Genomic DNA, 17,616 nt, shown 5'->3' with positions numbered 1-17,616 from the left:
ACAGGCCAGCAGGCAGCATAGCCAGGCTCCTCGCACGGCTTTGCCTCGTGGCTGTGCTGCAGATTCCCTGGCTGACCTTCAAAACCTGCAGTTCTCCTATTGTCTCTTCCTGCTGCAAACCTCCCTGGACAGGGGATTTGGGCTCTGTCCATTCCAACATTTTTTTTTTTCCTATAACCTGTTATCATGGCAGACAAGAAAACATTCAATTTGCTTTATCTGGTTTTCCTCTGTGATCTTAATCTCTAAAAACAACTTGTTTATCTCTGGAATTTACTGCTTGCTTCAAAGCTTCAACCCGCAGGCCTGTGATTGCAGAACAGTCTCCTCAGGTGGGTACCAAGGACCCAGCAGCAGCCAAGTGGTTTCAGCTGGGGAAGGAGCCCAGGTTGCCATTAAAAGGGCTGAGTTAAAGCAGGGAGAAGCTGGAAGTGCAGAGAGGTGTTTTGGAGCCTGGAGCAGGTAAAAGCTGGCTTACCGGGTCACCACTGTGGCCTTTATTTCTGTGTTGCCTTTGATATTGCTCCAGCAAACACGCTTAGTGCCAGGTTTGCTATGTGGGCATGGGAGTGGTTTGTAAAATAACCCTGGTGGAGCTGGTGTAAAATGTGTGGTAGTGAAGAGCCTCCTGGTGCCTCAGTTCCCCTGGGCAGAGGAGCTCAGCTCGGTGCTGGGGATGCTGCCCCTGCCATGGGCTGTGAGGCCCAGGTCCCTGCTGGGCAGGAAGGCAACGGTTACAGAGGTGCCGTGGTGGCCTCGGGTCTGTATTAGGTGACTTTCCCTCACTGGGCTGACTGGACCCCCCTGCCTGGGGGTCTCCATCCGGGAATCTGCCCTGGGCAGAGGTGGCTGCTTGTCCTGGCACCTCCTGAGGCTGGAGAGATCAGGACAAGGTGCTGCCTGGTGGCACAGAGGGTCGCCCTACTTCCCAGAGCAGTGTCTGGGCCTTGGGGTGCTGCCTCTTTGGGCAGCACCCTTTGGTGCCCTCCCAAGGTGCTGGAGCCCAAGTGGGAGCTCTGGATGGTGTCTGGATGCCAAAAGTTGCTCCCCGTGGGCTCTTGCTGCCCGCTGCCTGAGTGGGGAGCGTGGGTCTGGCCTGGCTGTGGGGCATGTGCTGAGCAGAGGCTCCACCTGCCCGCGCATCTCCTGCAGTGCCCAGGACGTGCGTGAGGAGCTCTCGGGGCTGGTGCGAGATCTGGGAGAGGGGACGTTCCCCATCCCCTCCAAGGGTTTCCAGGGGCCGCAGGCCCTGGGAGCAGCGCCAGCCCTTGTGGGCTGTGAGTGTTGCCACACGTCGCGATTCCTCCTTGCGTGCTGCCCCTTCCAGTTCCAAAGCCGCCCGGTCCCGAGCCTGCATTGGATCCGCACTGCCGCTGGGCTCTGTCCTGTTTCCGCTTAAGATGCTGGTTTTTCCCTTGGCTGTGTCTCCTTCATGGAGTGGGAGAAGGTTGATGCCAACTGTGGCACCGTTTGCTGTAACTGCCCTAGTGGGAAAAGGGCCTGAGCTGAGAGCTGCGTGCTGCTGCTGTGGTTACCAGAGGAGCCAGAGCTAAGAGCTCTTCCTAGTGACCTGCGAGAGCTGGAGACGCACCAAAAAGAGCAGAGCTGCCCCAAGATGTGCAGCAGGGCAAAGCTGGGCCTTGCCTGAGGTGCTTCTGGTCCTCACAAGCAACCTGCATCTTCCCAGAGGACTGTCCCCTTCTTGGGGTTTGTCCCACATACAGCAGGCCTTAAATGCTCCGAGAAGATTTTGAGACATGGTAGGGAGCCAAAGACTGTTTCCTAGAAACAACCTAGAACAGCATTTTTTGTGCTTAGGGAATAATACGGGTCACTGCAGGAGGGACCATGATCTCTGCACGGGGAGTGTCAAGCTCTGATTTAATTAGATAAGGAAGAGACACCCTTTCCCTGCCCCTGCTCCTGTTACTCCCCAGCCGCTTTCAGCACCAGTGGAGGAGTGTGGCTGTGGTATAAGTGGCTATTGGTGCCCACCCAGAGCCAGGTATGCGACCCACCAAAGCACTCGGGTGTCTCTGCGCCCTCCCAGGGTGGGCTGAGCCCCTGGCTGCCGGCTCTGCACTCCCCCGCTCCCTCATTTGGGCTCATCTGCAGGAGAAGCTGCCGTCGTCCCTCCCAAGGGCAGCATTTCTACGGCACTGAGAGTCCTGCTCCCTTCTCCCAGACAACTGACGAGTCAGCTTGGTTTTCTAGGTGCAATCTAAGCCATTACATGAGTCTGTCTTCGAACCAAGGGCAGGCTGGGATTCAGGAGGAAGACTGCAAACAGGGTTTTGGCCAGCTGAACCTCACTCGAGGACTTTGCGCTGTCTATTGTCAAATAAACCCTGGATCAACACTGTACAACTCATTCATCTCTGGGGCTTTGCATGTAAAAGCAAACACTTTGGTGTCCAAAGGCCGAGTGTACTCCCACTTTCTGGAAAGTTTTTTACATCCTTTTGCTTTATTTGCTGGTTACCTTCTGTTCCAGGGCAGCTGTGCTGCTTGGCAGCCTCCTCTTCTTCCCTGCCCCCGTGGGGCCCTTTCCCATGGCCTTTTCTTCTCACCACAGCTGCGGTCTTCTGGACTGCTGATGCTGGGCACTTCTCTTCTCTCTGCTTTATGATTTGGTAAAGAGCAGTAGTCTGTCTAAAATGAAACTCTAAGAACAAATTCTCAAAGCTAGATGTTTCCAAAATAATAAGGGAAATGTTTATTGATCGGCACTGCTTTCCTGGGCAAAAATGCTGCGGGAAGGGTAAAACTCGGGCACTCACCGGGGGCGCGGCAATAGGGCGGGCGCGCTATTAGAGGCAATACGGCGGCGCGGCGCGGCGGAGGGTTACGGTAGCGGGTGTCTCCTAGGCGCCGCGACGCGCGGGGAGGGGCGCGAGGGGCCGCGCGGGCTCCCGGCGCCGCCGGCGGGAGCTGCTGCTGGCCCGGGGCGCCCCGTCCAGCCCGGGACGTGGACCGGAGCCGGCAGCCTCCCCCGCAGCCCTCCCCGTCCGCCCCTGGACCTGCCCCTGGTCTTGCAGCACCCCCTCCCGCAGGGCTGAGCCCCTGGACCCGAGCGCCTTCATCCCCGCGTGCCTCCATCCTCCGCCGACGGAGCCAGGTGGAGCCCCTGCACCCTGGTGCCGTCATCTTCTCGGCTCCGCATCCCTGAGGCCCCCGAACGCACCCGTCTCCATCCCCCGTGAGCCTCTGTCCTACGCTGCACTGAGGCCTCTGAGCCTCCCGGCTTCTGCCTCCTGCCTGCCTGTCCCCATGCGCCTCCACCCCTGGGGAGGAGGGAGGCTGGCGGCCGGACGGAGCCTCCTGCCTTCCAGGCTCTTGGGCTCAAGCCACTGTCCCTGAACCCTTCCAGGCCCGGGAGGGCAGCTGGAGCCATGGAGAGGCAGGAGTACAGCCTGTGCTCGGCTCCGAGCCTGCGATGCGGGAAGGAAACGGACCTGGTGCCCGTGTGCGAAAGCTGCGAGACCTGTGTCCTGGCCTGGAGGATCTTCTCCACCAAGGAGTGGTTCCTGCGAGCCGGCGCACTCACCCGCAGCAGGTTCCTGCAGGGCATCGTCAAGCGTTTTGACAGCTTCAGTTTACTCTGCTACATCGAGAGGCTCCTGAGAGTGACCCAGGAGAAGGATTTCACTTACGTGCGCTCCGAAATCACCTACAGCCTCAGCGACCGGAACGCCTCCAGCTCCAATGGCGCTCTGGATCCATGGAGGCTAGAGCAAGACATACAGGACACGTGGTGGTGGTTCGCAAAAAGCAGCTACTGGACTAAAGCAAACTACACTCTGCACTTACTGAAGCTCTGCGATGCCAAGTTGCTGTTTATGGTGGCTGACCTGGTGCGAGAACAAACCATCCTGGCGAGAACAGGTAACCGCGACGCGAGATCCCCACTGCGGGCGATCACCGACGTCACGTCGGTCACATCGCAAGGCCAGAGTCAACCCTGTAAATTCTCGTGGTGTCAGAAGCCACAGAATTTTCTGGGGCAGCCTGTCACCCGATGTGCATCACGGGTCTTAGCCTAAAGAAAGCTTTTCCCCTTTTATCTGTTAACTTTGGTTATATGCGGGACAAATGTTCTTCTGAGCTAGGTGAAATACTACCATGTAAGAGATTTTTCAACTGTTTTTTATTATTATTATTTACTACTTATTGGGCAGAAAACAGTGGACCAAAAAGCTTCCTTTCAGAGCAGTCAGGTCTGAGAGCCCCTTTGGCACCTGAAGATGTGGTCCGGGGCAGCTTTCGTTTTGATCTAGCAGTGACTCCCGCAGAGCACTTGCAGCAATAAATTGCATTGGATTTACTGCGTGGTGGCTCTGATAGATGACAGTTTGCCCTTTAGTTTCTTTTCACATTATCTGTGTGGCAAAGAAGGCTACTGCCCTCTTAGAGGCTCCTGGGGACTTCGGCTGGATTCCCCTGAGCTACAGAGCGCAAGCACCAGCGCCAGGAATGACGCTAGACGCGGATGTAGCCTTGCCCAGCTGCAGGGCCCGGGTTCCTCTGTCATCTGCAGCATCCCGGGCAGCTCCCGCTGTTGCTCTGGCTGTTCCCCTCTTAAGCAGATGTTTTGTTACGCGTAGCAGAACTCTCCCTGCAGGCAGCACAAATGGTAACAGCTGAAAGCAGCAGTTCAGCCAACACTAACTGCAACTTTATTTGCCACACGCTATTAACCTTCTGGTTCACACCGCAAATCCCGCATCACTTCTGGTGCGATCCTTCCAGCTGTAGGAAACAGGATGGCAAAGCAGGGGGAGAGGACACATGCTGTGGAGGGAACAGGGGCATTCCTGGCAGCGGGAATCAGAGCCAGGGGGACCTCGGGCTCTGCTGCTTTACCCTGACCCAGCGCTACCCTTGGGACCGGTGACAATCCGAGAGCTGGGATCGTTGAACGGGGGCGCAGCCCCAAGGGCGCGGAGTCGAGCACGGCGCAATGAAAACACTTCCTAACACGAATCCTGCGGGACAGCAGGTCTCAGAAGGAAGAACCGTCAGTTTAAATCTTTAAGTAATGAGAAACATACTGAAAAAAACCCTCCAGGGACTAGTTCTGCATAGGTAGACATGATGGAATAAATAATATAGCAAAATATAAGCTTAGTATACTTTCTAGTCCAACTTCTGCAATCCCCTAATTGGACTTTAAGGTGCCTGTTGTGACTGTGTATGTCCTTAATTCTTTCCTGAATTCTTCCAGATAAAGAAGACACAGACAAATCATCTTCTAAAGTCTTAAACAGTGCCAAAGATGACAGTCATCCTCACGGAAGCCGGATTCATTTTGCTATACAATCCGTTAGCACCGTGTCTGCAAACCTTGCAAGTGCAGTTTCATCTGCAAAAGTCAGCCAGTTTGGTAATGCAGGTACCACTACTTGAGAATTTAATACTGGAGGAAATCTATAGCATATTGAAGGAACTGGAAGGTTAGCAATTGGCACTGCCCAGCAACGGTTCTTTTCTGAGCTCATTTAGCCAAAAAGCAGAGCAGATCATGGCAATGCTTAGCTGGAAAGTTCAAGGAAGTCTGGTACAAGAGGGGATTGTTGCTTAATGGGTGAATCTGTGCTGAGTCAGCTCCTGAATTTCCTGAGGTGCTGGAAGCACAGTCCCATAGCCGAGATGACCCTGTTGCTCCGAGTGCAGTGGAGAGCACCGAGCTGATCTGCCGTAGGGTTGAAGGTGTTCCATTGGCACAATCTGAGCTCCCTAATCCTTTGCTGTGCATCCTTTGGAGCTGAACCTAAAAGCAAGGACAGCCTTACACCGTGGGTGCTTTCCGCTTGACAGAGACGCTAGAGGTGTCCATGGACACCATTAAGCAACCAAAACAAATGAAAAAGCTCATGCTAGTCGTATGAGAAAGTCATTGGTTTTCCATTACCTTGGAGAGAACAGGAGAGAGTTTTTGTGTGTGTGTTTTGTTTTTTGTTTTTTTTTTCCTTCTGCAAAATCATGAACTATATTTTCATGATGGAAAATCCAATGGATGAGGATGAGAGGGCCTCCCACTCCTTTGTGTGCTTTGATATTCCCCTTAAAGACTAGGGCAGCCTGTGCTGGTGATCCTTATAGATAAAATTGGAGGAGGTAGATGAAGTATCTTCTCTTTGTAAGAAGAAATATGTTGTGTTGCATTTCCACCATGTGCAAAGAGGGTGCTGCATACCTAATCACCCAAACTTTCCTCACCTGTGAAGAGCCCTCAGCGCCTTTCAGGGCAGTGGTGGACAGGGAGAGTTCGCACCCCATGCACCTTCCAGCCCCATGATGGAGCATGACTTGTTCTTCAAGACACTGACACCTTCTGCTCCCGCAGGACGAGGCTGCCCACCGTTTCCTTTGGAACTGTGTGCTACTGAAGGGATTTTCCAAAGTTGGCTTAAAGTTGACTGACTTTTGCACTGCCTTACTAACAACCGTACCATGAATAGAAGCCACAGCTCAAGCTTACTGCCTGCCAATTCCGTTGTGTTCTAGGTGGTCAGCTATCAACTAGCCTGTCTGTCTGCCCCCAAAACAGCGAGTATGTCTTACAGAAGGGACCTGGTACGGTGGATAAATTCTCTACTGCGTCCTTAGTCGCTACAGGTGTCTCCGTGGTTCCAGGATCTTTCCACTCGGTCTTTCATATCAACAAGTACAAGGATTTCATTCGCTGCCTGCCAGCTCACCTGTCCAAGTACATCCTGGGTAAAGTCCTCTCATTTTCCAGGGGTGGCTTCTCCCAAGGCTCGGAGATGCCCTCTGATTTGCATAGGGGTTAATCACCCTGTCCTTTTCATTCCTCAGGGCTTTTGGATCGAAAATCCCTCAGTACATGTGTGGCTGTGAGTAAATGTTGGGCTTTTCTGGCCAAGGAAGTCAAGAGGGAACATGTGTCTCAGAAAATAACCCAGGAGGAAATCGTGTGCTTGCAGGTATGAGGCCTGGGCTTCTCCCATTATCATGCACTTTAAAAAGAGGGTTTTTCTTCTTGCTGCCCAGGCCATTAGATGAAAGAGCCTTTTCTGAAGGTCCCTTCTCAACTTCTTGCTCCTTCTTCCTCCTTTCTCAGCTGCAGAGCTGAAGTGGGTTAGATGTTCATACAGTCATAGGTAAAGCAAAACAGAACAGCCTTTATTGACCTTTATAGCAGGTGGAACAGTGGGGTTATTAGCACCACACAAACATGGAAAAGATGGATTTCCATGCAGGAAGTGAGTGCTGGTGGTTGGGACACAGTTGAGAAGAACTAGGGGTAAAGGCTTGTCCTGGTTAGTACAAACCTGCTATAGACTAAGAGTAAAAGCAAATTCCCCAAAGTTATGGATTATATGGCTGAGTGCCTGCTATTTCTTGGAAAGAGCATGGAAATACTCCTGCTAATACTCAAAGAAGGTTTAATGAAAGGTTCCATGTGTTAAAATGAATCTTAATCCTATAAGGATAGAGACTTGCTTGGAGCCTTTCAACCCCTCAATGGTTATGGAGATTCTAAATCAACTGAGTGGTCACTAGAGACGAGATGTGCATTCAAATTGCCATCATTAAGAAGTAAAAGCTTTTCAGCTTATTGAAAGCTAAAGACTTCTAAGTTTGAAGGGGGGAAAAATATATTTCTATTAAGAAGTTAAATATTGTAACAATATATACAGTTTTAAGAAATTAAATATTATATGAACAAAGTGGTAAATGTAACCCAATGCTCTTAAGCAGCATCACGAGGACCTGGCGATATTCCCAAAGAACAAGGCTGCAGGTAACTGCAGTGCTGCACCACGAGCAGCGTCCCCCGTGTGTTTGGGCTGTGCAGTGACAGTGCTGCCTCTGTTGGTTTATTCCAGGGCTCGTGCCCTCGGGGAGTGGTTTCCAACTATGCTAAAATAGTCAATGTGACCATTCCACGGTTGAACAAAGACGGAAATATCATCCAAGTGAAAGACCAAAAATGGACCAGTAAATTGAAGGTATGTCAGAGGTGGTTTTCCTTCCGTGGATCGGTGTTTGGGGCAGGAGGACGGCGTAGTGGTCTGGGAAGGGTGGATGGTGAATTAGGTGCAGCTTTGCTCTCCTCCTGCCGCTGGCCTGCCCCACATGAGCAGTTCACAAGCACCAACGCGTGCTCAGCTCCCCTTCGCACAGGAGGGAGCCTGTGTCTCCCAATGGAAGGAACTTGTACTGGGCACTGGTGCTTCCCTCCAGTTCCTTGAATGGTCTCGAGGCCAGCAGCACTGGCAAGGCTGGGCAGCATCATGAGGACATTAAGTTTTTCCTCAAATAAAGGGTGCTGTTATCAGCTACTCTACCTTTTGCTACTGAATTCTGTACAGGGAGCAATCCTTGCTTCTCTACTAACTGGGACGTTCCTACACGCTGGGTGTTTCCCGTGGACATTTTCCATGTCTTTTGGGGTCATCAGCACAATAGGAATTGAGCTATATGTACTACGCAGTAATGCTGCTCTCTCCACCCTCCTGGTTAATACTTTTGTGTGTCTCTTTCTGTCTGGAGGAGGATGAGGAAGATAGTCTGCAGTTAGCTTATCATGGTCTGAAAACTGACACCATACAGTTGGAAGAAAGAAATGTCTTCTGTGGCTCCTACAACATTCGTGTCCTCACGGACCAGTACGTAGACTGCTCCGCTGCTTTCTGCCCTAACCCTGTAGGGCTAAAGAAACCTGAAACCCGACAGAAAGACCCGAGATGCCCCTGTGGGAATGGGTGGTCTCAGCATCAGCGTTAAGAGAATCCTCAGTATAGAATCCATTTCTTAAAATAAGATACCAAGATGAGTCATTTTTAGAGATGTAAGGAACATCAGTCCACAGAGGATTGCAAGGGATGTGAAGCTGGGGACCACCTCCCATTTTCAAACTTACTTCCCAACTTGGGTATACAGAACTATGAACCTTGCTTGTGGTGCCCTGCAAAGGATTCACATCCCTGAGTGTGTTGTCCATCAGCTTGCTTTATAATTCAGCAATATAATTCAAATATTACAGAAATGCCTGTCAGTAACTGCTGCAGCCTGTTGAGACTGACAGACACCACTACCTGGCTAAGGCTCATCTCGATCGCTGTTTCTTATCCAGATTAGACCCGAACAGAGTAATCCACTACAGTGGTGGAAACTTGGTAGCTGTCGGTTCTGCAGACCGAAAAGTGAGATTTTTGGGTGTGCTGGAAATGAAAGAAGTGCTGCCCATGCTCTCTGGCCACGCTGGGAGCATCAGAGCGCTGTACCTCAATGAGAAGGAAGGATTCGTTCTCAGCGCAAGCTTTGATCTCAGCATCAGGTGAGCAGCACTAGGACTGTGCCTCAGGATACCACCAGTCCCTTGGAAAATCTAGAAAAAAAAACCCCAAACTTTAAACCTTCCAGCCCAAACTTCAGGAATTTTCCTTCACATTGCTTTCATTAGGATAATGAAAAAAGGAAAGGAGAGAATTAAGCATATCCTCCACCTGCATAGGACAGCTTCTCAATTTTCTAATTTCATCTGATACTGAATGATTAAAATGGAAGACACCTTGGGAAAATCTGTGTATTTTATCCTTAAAAAAAAAAAAAAAAAAAAAAGTTAGGCACTTACAGAAGGATTCTGGCTTTGCTAAGGTGACTCTGCTTCAGTGGGGCTGGGGTTCTTCCTTGGGACTTGAAAAGGCCTCTTGTGTTAAGTGCATTCAACATCTTGCGCGTGCATCTCCCTATGGTTTGGGGGGGAAAAAAAAGAGACTTTTCTTTGCAAAATGCTGCTGCTCCTTTCCAGGTACCACACTCTAAAGCAAGAGGTGAAGGTGATCAGCTCTGAGGTTTATTTGCCCCGATCTCAAGGGTCTGTTGATATTACCCCTTTGCGTAATGTCCCGCTATCAAGGGGCCCAGCTCTGCCGCGGCAGCCGTGCGGCCTCCTCAAGGGCAGTGCTGAGCAATGGGGAAAATGTTGGTGCTGCTTCCAGCCAGCTCCTCCCGGCCCCTCGCTAGGCCGAAGGGGGGTTTGCGTGTGTTTGAGTTCTCTATCTAATGTCAATAGAAGTCACCTTGAGACCAGCCGGGAAAAATAAGGTTGCCTATAAAGGCCTATCTATGAAGGCGAGCTTAATGTAACCATTTCCAGGCAGGTTTGGAGGTAGGTAGGTGAAAGACTGCATGAGAGAAATAAATATATATATATATATGTATATATATATATACACACACACATATATAAAAGCTAATTTGTTGTTACAGGAGCAGAGTTGAATGATTCCTGGTTTAACCCAGGGCATATGGAAGGACAGATGGGCCTGTTAAGGAGCAAAAAAAACCCCAACAACAGAACTAATAATGCATTGGTTAGTTATTAATAACTGGATTTCCTTTTTGGTGCTTACTTTGTAGATGCTGGGATATATACAGTGGTGTTTGTACGAAAATCTTTAACGGTCATTCGGGGACCATCACCTGCCTGGATTTATTCAAAGATAAGTTTGTGTCAGGAGCCAAAGACGGGATGGTGAAAGGTGAGAGCTGAAACCAGGAGGCTCCTGGTCAACAGCAAGTAGTAATGACAAATGGGCAGAGTACTTGGGAGTTGTGAGGAATGTGACAAAGTGTGGGATTCTGAAAATAAATATATGAACTGGATGGTGAATTTTGTCATGCTGTTGTTTACAGAACGCTAAGTTGTGTGCATACACACGCACACGGACTCTGTGTCCTTGCATAAATTGTCAGTATTTCTGTTTTTATTTAGTTTAAAATGGCTTTGTGGCTTCATCGCTAGACCAAGTCTTGGGAGAGCAGTATCAGTTTTCAGCTTTGCCAGACACTTCATTGGTATTTATAACTGAAGGATTAAAAGGATATGCCATTTTCTAGACTTTGCATTTTAAAAGGTAGCCGTGTAGTTAAACTCATGAAGTCAATACCTGTCTCCAAGCTGAGCTGTGGGCACAACATGCAGCTGAAATTCCACTAATGCCTTCTAATTCCTGCTGTACTCAGCAAAACTTGTCACTGGAACGTGGATATTTAGTGTTTCTCCCCTTTGCTCCTAACAGTATGGGATTTGGAAAGCAGGCAATGCCTCCGGACCCTGAAGCACACCGCCACCATTTGGGTGGTCAAAATGAACGGCACCCACGTCATCAGCGGCTGTGACAAGGGCCTGGTGAAAGTCTGGTACGTGGAGAGCGGCGCTCTGATCAAAGTGAGTTTCTTGCTAGGGAGAGGATTCCGTGCTAAACTGTCAAAAACCTCTGTCTTTATCATGACTTTCATGACCTTTTTTAGATAGTTACCTTAGGCAATGTCCAGGATTAACGTTTGTCCTCATCTTGGAAAGAAGAGAAACTTTTTCTACCTTAGGGGAAAGAGGTTGCAATTGTACGATGCAATAACCTATTTAGCACATGCATTGATTATGGAAAATGACGTTAACAGCATGATAGCTAAGCAGCAGCAGCAAGACCGGAACGTTTCTTATTTGGGACTACTAAGCTGACACTGTCACCCCTGTTGGGCATTGATATATTTTAATAATATCTGATAAAGCTTTGTGAGGATGGTCTCGTGCAGGAAGCTGTCTTGCTCCTCACGTGGAAATGGTTACGTGTGTTTGTTTCCCTTTGCAGGTGTTAGAAGGGCACCAAGGTCCGGTTAAGTGCTTATCCTTCGATCAGTGGCACTTGGTTACAGGAAGCACTGATGGATACGCCCTGGCATGGAGCATGGTGGGGAACTACAAGAGGTGCCTAACAGCTTTCCGTCACCCAAAGTAGGAACCACTTTGTCTGTCAAGTTACCCCCAATGATCAATACAGAGCTGTAAGGGAAATGTCTCCCTTATAGGAACATAAAATGCTTTAATTACCAGCCCTAGAATTGGAAACATCCTTGATTTCAGTCTTCATCAAAAGTAGTATCAGGCAGTAGGTGTTGGTAGTGTCTATCAGTTTGAGACCTATAATAACCTAAAATATGTAGCCACTTGCTCACAAAAAATGGATAAATTAAGACTGTGGCCCTTTACAGTGCAGTATTTCAAGGATCCCAATCTATATTTACTAGGCTACCTCATTACTCAACCAAGAATAGAGAATATTGTGTATGTGAAATTTGACTGAATTATATGCAGAAAAGCCCTGCCAACTGTGCACTAGGTCACTGTAATATTTTAATTGCATACGAAAACTGTGAAAAATGTAGCATCAGCTTGTTTCCGTTTACTTTCTTAGACATAAAAATGAAATCTATAATCCAGTGGATGGACTTAATGGCACAGGTGGCTCTGAGAAAGCTGTGCTGTTTTGGTTTGTTTGCACAGAGCAGTCCTGTTTCTGGAGTTTCTCTATCTCCGAGTCATCAGTGGTTGTGCTGACGGGAAGATCCGGATCTTCAACTACCTCACTGGAAGCTGCCTGAAAGTGATGAGGGCCAATAGCCGAGGGGACCCCATATCCTCTTTCTGTGTTGCAGAAAACAGGTGAGTGGCCACAGTTACATGACAGTTACACAGGCCATCAGCCCCTGAGCTACTGAATTGGAGGGACTAGAAAACAAGTGATCCTTGCTTGTCTCTTCCTTAAGCAAGCAATAGTTTCCTCACTTGTGTTGAAGTACCCCAAGGTCTGTAATAAATGGAGCAAATGGATCCGTTAGCTGATCGCTGCAGTGCGAAGGGCAGCTCAGGCTTCAAAGCCCATCCCCTCCCTTCTGCAGGATGGTGATCAACGCGCTGAGCTGCCTGCTCATGTTCCAGTTCGAGGATGTCCAGTGGAACTACAACGTAAAGACCGACCGAGAGATGCCGGGAAGGAAAAAGGAGCAGCGCAAAGCACCTATGAGCAAGACACCGGTTCACGTTCTGCGAACGAAACGGGGCAAAGTCAGTCAGAAGACTTATCAGCTTCCCCTGGAGATGAAAGATGCTGACCAGCTCATGCTGTCTTACTTGATCTGCTGCCGGTCGCCAAAAGGCTGTGGAATATCTCAAAGTACTACACAGTCTTTGCAATACTCTGGCATCAGTTTCTAAAATGAGTTTTGAAATTCAAGCATATAATTCAGTCAATTCAAGCACCCGCTGCGTCACCCTAGTCACTCTGCAGATTCTCCACGCTTTATGGAGCAATCTGGCAGACGTAGTGCTGTACCTCAGGCGTTCTGGGGCTGTGAAAGGCTTCACAAAAGCTGAGAAATTACACCTTTTTGGAAAGAAGGTTTGGCATAAATTCAGCACATTAATCAATTCACTGTCATTTTCTAACTGAATAATACAGAAATCACTGGTATTATTCACATTCTTATACCTGGCGTGTCCTGAAATCTGCAGCTGATTCAGTGCTTGAATTATTTATTAACCCCTTCCTCCTCCCACCCCCAAAATCTGCACTCAAAATCTGCCATCACTGGGAAATGCAGCTGCACATGAACCGGCACCTTTTAAACTACCTTTATAATGTTGGTTTTTTTAAGTCTGCAGCAGGTATTTAACACAATATTCATCACAAACTGCCAGTGCTGCATTCAAGCTGGCTACAGACAACGTGATGGGCTAAGAAAGCTGTCGTGCTTTTAAGACCATCACATGCCAACTTCTCTGGTGTAGCTCTGCTTGGTGAAAGATCCAGTTTGCAGATGCAGGAAACAAGCTAGGAATTAACTATATGTTAATTTTTGTGGCAACAAATATATATGTTGAATACATACATATTTAATATTAATATTTTTTAAAATTGTTTGCTATATTATCTTTGGATTGTCTATGATGTTTTTTGCCAAGCAAATACTTATCTGAAATCTAGGCTTTTAGAAGCTGTGGTAAGAAGCAAAATGGTGACAGGACTTGAAGTCTTATCAGTTACAACATATTAATTTCCCCCACTTTTTAAAAAAGTTTCTCGAGATTATTAATTCTCTTTTCCAGCTCTCCGCCATGAAATGATGAAATCGGCAGCTTGCCAGTCACCGCAGACGGTGCTCAAAAGCACAACATCGTTCAACACACAGGAGCAGAAAAGCCATTTCATTCCGGATAACCAAAAGCCCCATATGATCGGCTTAGAAAAGTCATATTCTGCAAGAACAGTGCCAGGTACTGGTAAGAACTCTGTAAAGACAGTTTTGACAGTAATTCTTAAAATGAGTGCCCCTAAGATAAATGAATTGATTAAAGAAAAAGCAATGATCTCTAGAAGAGAGTCCGAAGCTCATTCTGGAAGGAAGGTTTGCAGTGGGTAAAACATATCAATACCAGTTACACAGGAAATCATTTTAAAAAAGTTATTTTGCAAACTGTCTCAACCAGCCAACGGTGACATGGTAACTTAAAACTTGAAAATAAAATAGCTCTGATCACAAACATGGGTTTTGACTGTACGGCATTTTTTTCCTTAATTTGTAGCCTCTCCTAGATTTTGATTTCAGAATTGGTTGGGAATTATACAGGAATCTCAGAGTTTAAAAAAGACAGATTTTGAAATCAGCACAACAGCTTAGATCAGCTGAATCTCTCCACCCCCAAATTTCATGGTGCCTGTTACTGAGATCTAAGGCCTTATGTATTTGCAGAACCAACAGTTCTAAACTCTGGGCCTGAGGATCAAGGATAAATGATTTTCATTAGTTTATTTTCCTCCATTTTACCTTTCAGAGCTATAACCTAATGCTGTATGAAATACACTTCCATGGGGCAGAAGTTAACGAGTTTGGAAATACAGAGCTGTGCTGCAAAACAGTAACGTGCAAACAGCACAGCGCTGCAAAACACTGTGGCAAAGTGAACTGCTGTGTGGCAAGGCCACGATCCCCGGTGTCCTACATGGTATTTGTTAAGGTTCTTGGTTAAGGGCATCACCACACAATCCATCGTGGGTGTCACGCATCAAATATTGCTCCCCTAATGACTTGTGACACCACAGGCGGGTTAGGAAGCAGGTCTTGCAATCCCAATTCAAATTCAGCTCTGAGTAGTAGCTGTTCAAAGTGGTTTTCAGACACTGGGAATTTCAGAGCTATCTATCAGAATTTAACCCTCTTTGCAATGCACAAACCACAGGCTGAGAAAGACAGCATCAGTAGTGAGGCTAAGGCTGAGCAAACTGCAACGGGCCTTGGCTTGTGGTAATACCCCACCAAAGACGAGAAGAACGATCCTTGACACCAGCTCTGCTCAGGCAGTGTTTATTTTGTTTTGCTTTTTTGAAAACAGATGCTGAAACTGAATATGGCTCTTCCCTCTGTGCGCCTGGTGACAGGACAGAAGCTGCTCTGCAGCACAAGACAAGCTGCCCGCTGTCCCCTTGCCGGATACTCCTAACTGTCCGCGCGCTGCAGAGCGGCTGCAGGTCGGCGCCGGGCGGCTCCAGCCCGAGGCACGCGCCAGCGGGCGCAGGGGCAGGGCCACCTCCACGGCGTCAGCAGGAACACCCTGGAAAACTGCAAATATCCAAACCCCGCCGGCAGCACAGAAGGGATCAGACAGCCGAGCTCCAGCGCATGAGATCTAACAGTGATTCCCTGACCATGAAAAGAATTTCAACCCCCTTTGAAAGCAAAAGGCTGCGGCTCAAGCTAATAAACTCTCTGCACGGGCCCCTCGTGAAGTCCTCCATTCCTGCTCCGTCCATCGTCCGTCCCAAGTCGTACTGTGGTGCGCTGGAAGAGACACAAGCTCTCCGCGGCTCTGCCAAAGTCCCTGCCCTTCCTGAAGCCGGGGTTCAGCTGATCGGCCACTTCACAACGTCCTCCGAGCCAATCAAATCAACCCCCATGGTCGTACAAGTGAAAACAGAGGCAGTTTCCAGAAAGAAAAAGCCCTTCCTTCAATATGCGGCAGACCCTTATCGGCTTAACAGCGGATTCAGGCTTCTGACAAGAAAGCAGCAGGCGGCGTATCAGGAAGCTACAACAGTTCAGTATCGGGCAAACCAGACAAAACTCATAGAGGACCAACAGCGAGAGTGCAAGAAGGCCTGGGCCAGGAAAATTAAAGGCCTTCCCATAGGTTCCTTTACCAAGGAGGGGAAAATACCGGCTCCTGAACTTGGCCTTAACACATTTATCTGAGGTAATCCATCACTCCAACAAACTATGACTATTTGGAGCTTCTTAAATATATTAGATCTCTTATGGTGTCATCTTGTGATCCCTCCAGTTTATATATATATATATATATATATATATATAAAAACTGAATAAGTATTCTGGGCTAATTTAAATATTTCTCAAGGCAAGCACTGGAGTGACTCCTCTCCAGGGACTTGGTATTGATAGGTACTATATTAAGGAACATATATAGTTAACTACTGTGGGTTACTATAGTCACAGCATTGCTGTTTAAGGCAAGTCTTTCTGAAGCAATGGCTCGGCTGCACTGGAACAAACGCATTCTTCTTACTAGGTCCTAGAGCAATTTACTCAATTTTAAAGGATGAGGTGGGAAGGTATCTCCAGACAAGGCCTAGTCCAGCCTCCCAGCTGTGGCAGGTTTGAACCAGGTCCAGTAAGGTCTGCACCAAATTAAACTGGATCCCTGGGATCATCTCCAAGGACAGAGCCTCCACAGGCTCTCTGCAACTTGTTTCCATGTTCCACCACCCTCACACTAAGAAAATGCTTCTCATATCCAACGGGAATGTCCTACATTTCTGTTTGTGCCTGTTCTGCTGTGAAGACCATATTTAAACTTCTTTGCCCTTCACACAGTATTGTAACTTTGTATGGTGCCAAGTTATCTTTAGAATTTAATGCATCTCTCCACCTTCTCTTAGTGCCTTCCCCCACCCAATATTCATAAACTCTCCCAGTCTGTCATTCAAATCTCAGGTCAGGCAGCTTTGAAAGTTTTCCTATAAAAACAGGCACAGTGGGAGATGGGGGTCAATCCTCAAAATCCCATCAGATCCAGATCTCTTATGTATTTGGCTTTATGCAACACTGCAGGCTATGCTTCTTTATCATTCCTTTGGTCAATCCAAGAAATACTGACTTCAAGTCGAGGAGAGGAGAAAAAAAAAAAAAAAAAAAAAAGGAATTCTCAGCTTCCCTTGGGAAGTTTCTTTCTTATGTGTGTTCTCACTAGTAGTTGGATGCTCACACCAGTTATCAAATACTCCTTTTATAGAGCTTTTAGCACATGCTTTTGAGAATATTATGCGATGTGTGGCATTCAAGCTCATCTCCTGTCCATGCACAAGGGTAAAACCCACAGTATTAAAGGCAGAAATCCCTCCTGCTTCCTTCACTGATGGCTCATTTAAAGACTGTAGTAAAAGCAGTAATCAGGAGCCCACACAGCTTCCAGCCTTGTACCTCTTAAGGCCTCGGTGCTGCTTAACCGTGAGCAAAGCTGTGGCTGCCGCTGCTGGAGGAGCCCCGCTCCGAGCAGGGCTCCGTCCCGGCGCGTTACACACCGGCTGGTAAGAACCGTCAGAGGCCGCCGAGTTTCACGCTAGGTTCATGTGTAGGTAAGTGAGGACAGTCAGGCCTCTCTATGGGCCGTTCGTTCCCCGTCTTTATAGCACAACGACCCTGACACCCGCGCGCCGCCTCTAACGGTTCTAACGGCCGCCCCCGTGACGTCACTCGCGCGGCGCCGCCGCCACGTCTCACGCCCCGCCC

At 48.4% G+C, this 17,616-nt stretch overlaps 1 protein-coding gene across 1 annotated transcript; it reads left to right on the top strand.

The window, feature by feature from the left end:
* The first annotated feature begins 3,392 nt into the window (after positions 1–3,392).
* On the top strand, positions 3,393–16,154 carry FBXW10B (F-box and WD repeat domain containing 10B). Its single transcript, XM_088523445.1, has 14 exons — positions 3,393–3,885; positions 5,225–5,392; positions 6,508–6,720; positions 6,820–6,947; positions 7,854–7,976; positions 8,521–8,636; positions 9,104–9,307; positions 10,393–10,514; positions 11,055–11,203; positions 11,628–11,770; positions 12,320–12,478; positions 12,715–12,989; positions 13,922–14,095; positions 15,206–16,154. Exons 1-14 carry the CDS (start codon positions 3,393–3,395, stop codon positions 16,060–16,062), a joined length of 3,324 nt encoding a protein of 1,107 aa, XP_088379571.1. The 3' UTR covers positions 16,063–16,154.
* The last annotated feature ends 1,462 nt before the right edge of the window (positions 16,155–17,616 follow it).

This window comes from Tinamus guttatus, unplaced genomic scaffold, assembly GCF_059628265.1.
Source record: "Tinamus guttatus ecotype Peru unplaced genomic scaffold, ASM5962826v1 Tinamus_guttatus_pri_ptg000188l, whole genome shotgun sequence".
Classification (NCBI taxonomy): Eukaryota; Metazoa; Chordata; class Aves; order Tinamiformes; family Tinamidae; genus Tinamus; species Tinamus guttatus.
Note: the sequence above shows the minus strand (reverse complement) of the source record. Positions and strands in the feature narration are given on the sequence as shown.

Coding starts and splice junctions, on each gene's coding strand:
- FBXW10B (XM_088523445.1), top strand. CDS start 3,393: ATGGAGAGGCAGGAGTACAGCCTGTGCTCGGCTCCGAGCCTGCGATGC. Junction 8,637..9,103: donor ATTCGTGTCCTCACGGACCA/GTACGTAGACTG, acceptor TTTCTTATCCAG/ATTAGACCCGAACAGAGTAA. Junction 12,990..13,921: donor AGGCTGTGGAATATCTCAAA/GTACTACACAGT, acceptor TCTCTTTTCCAG/CTCTCCGCCATGAAATGATG.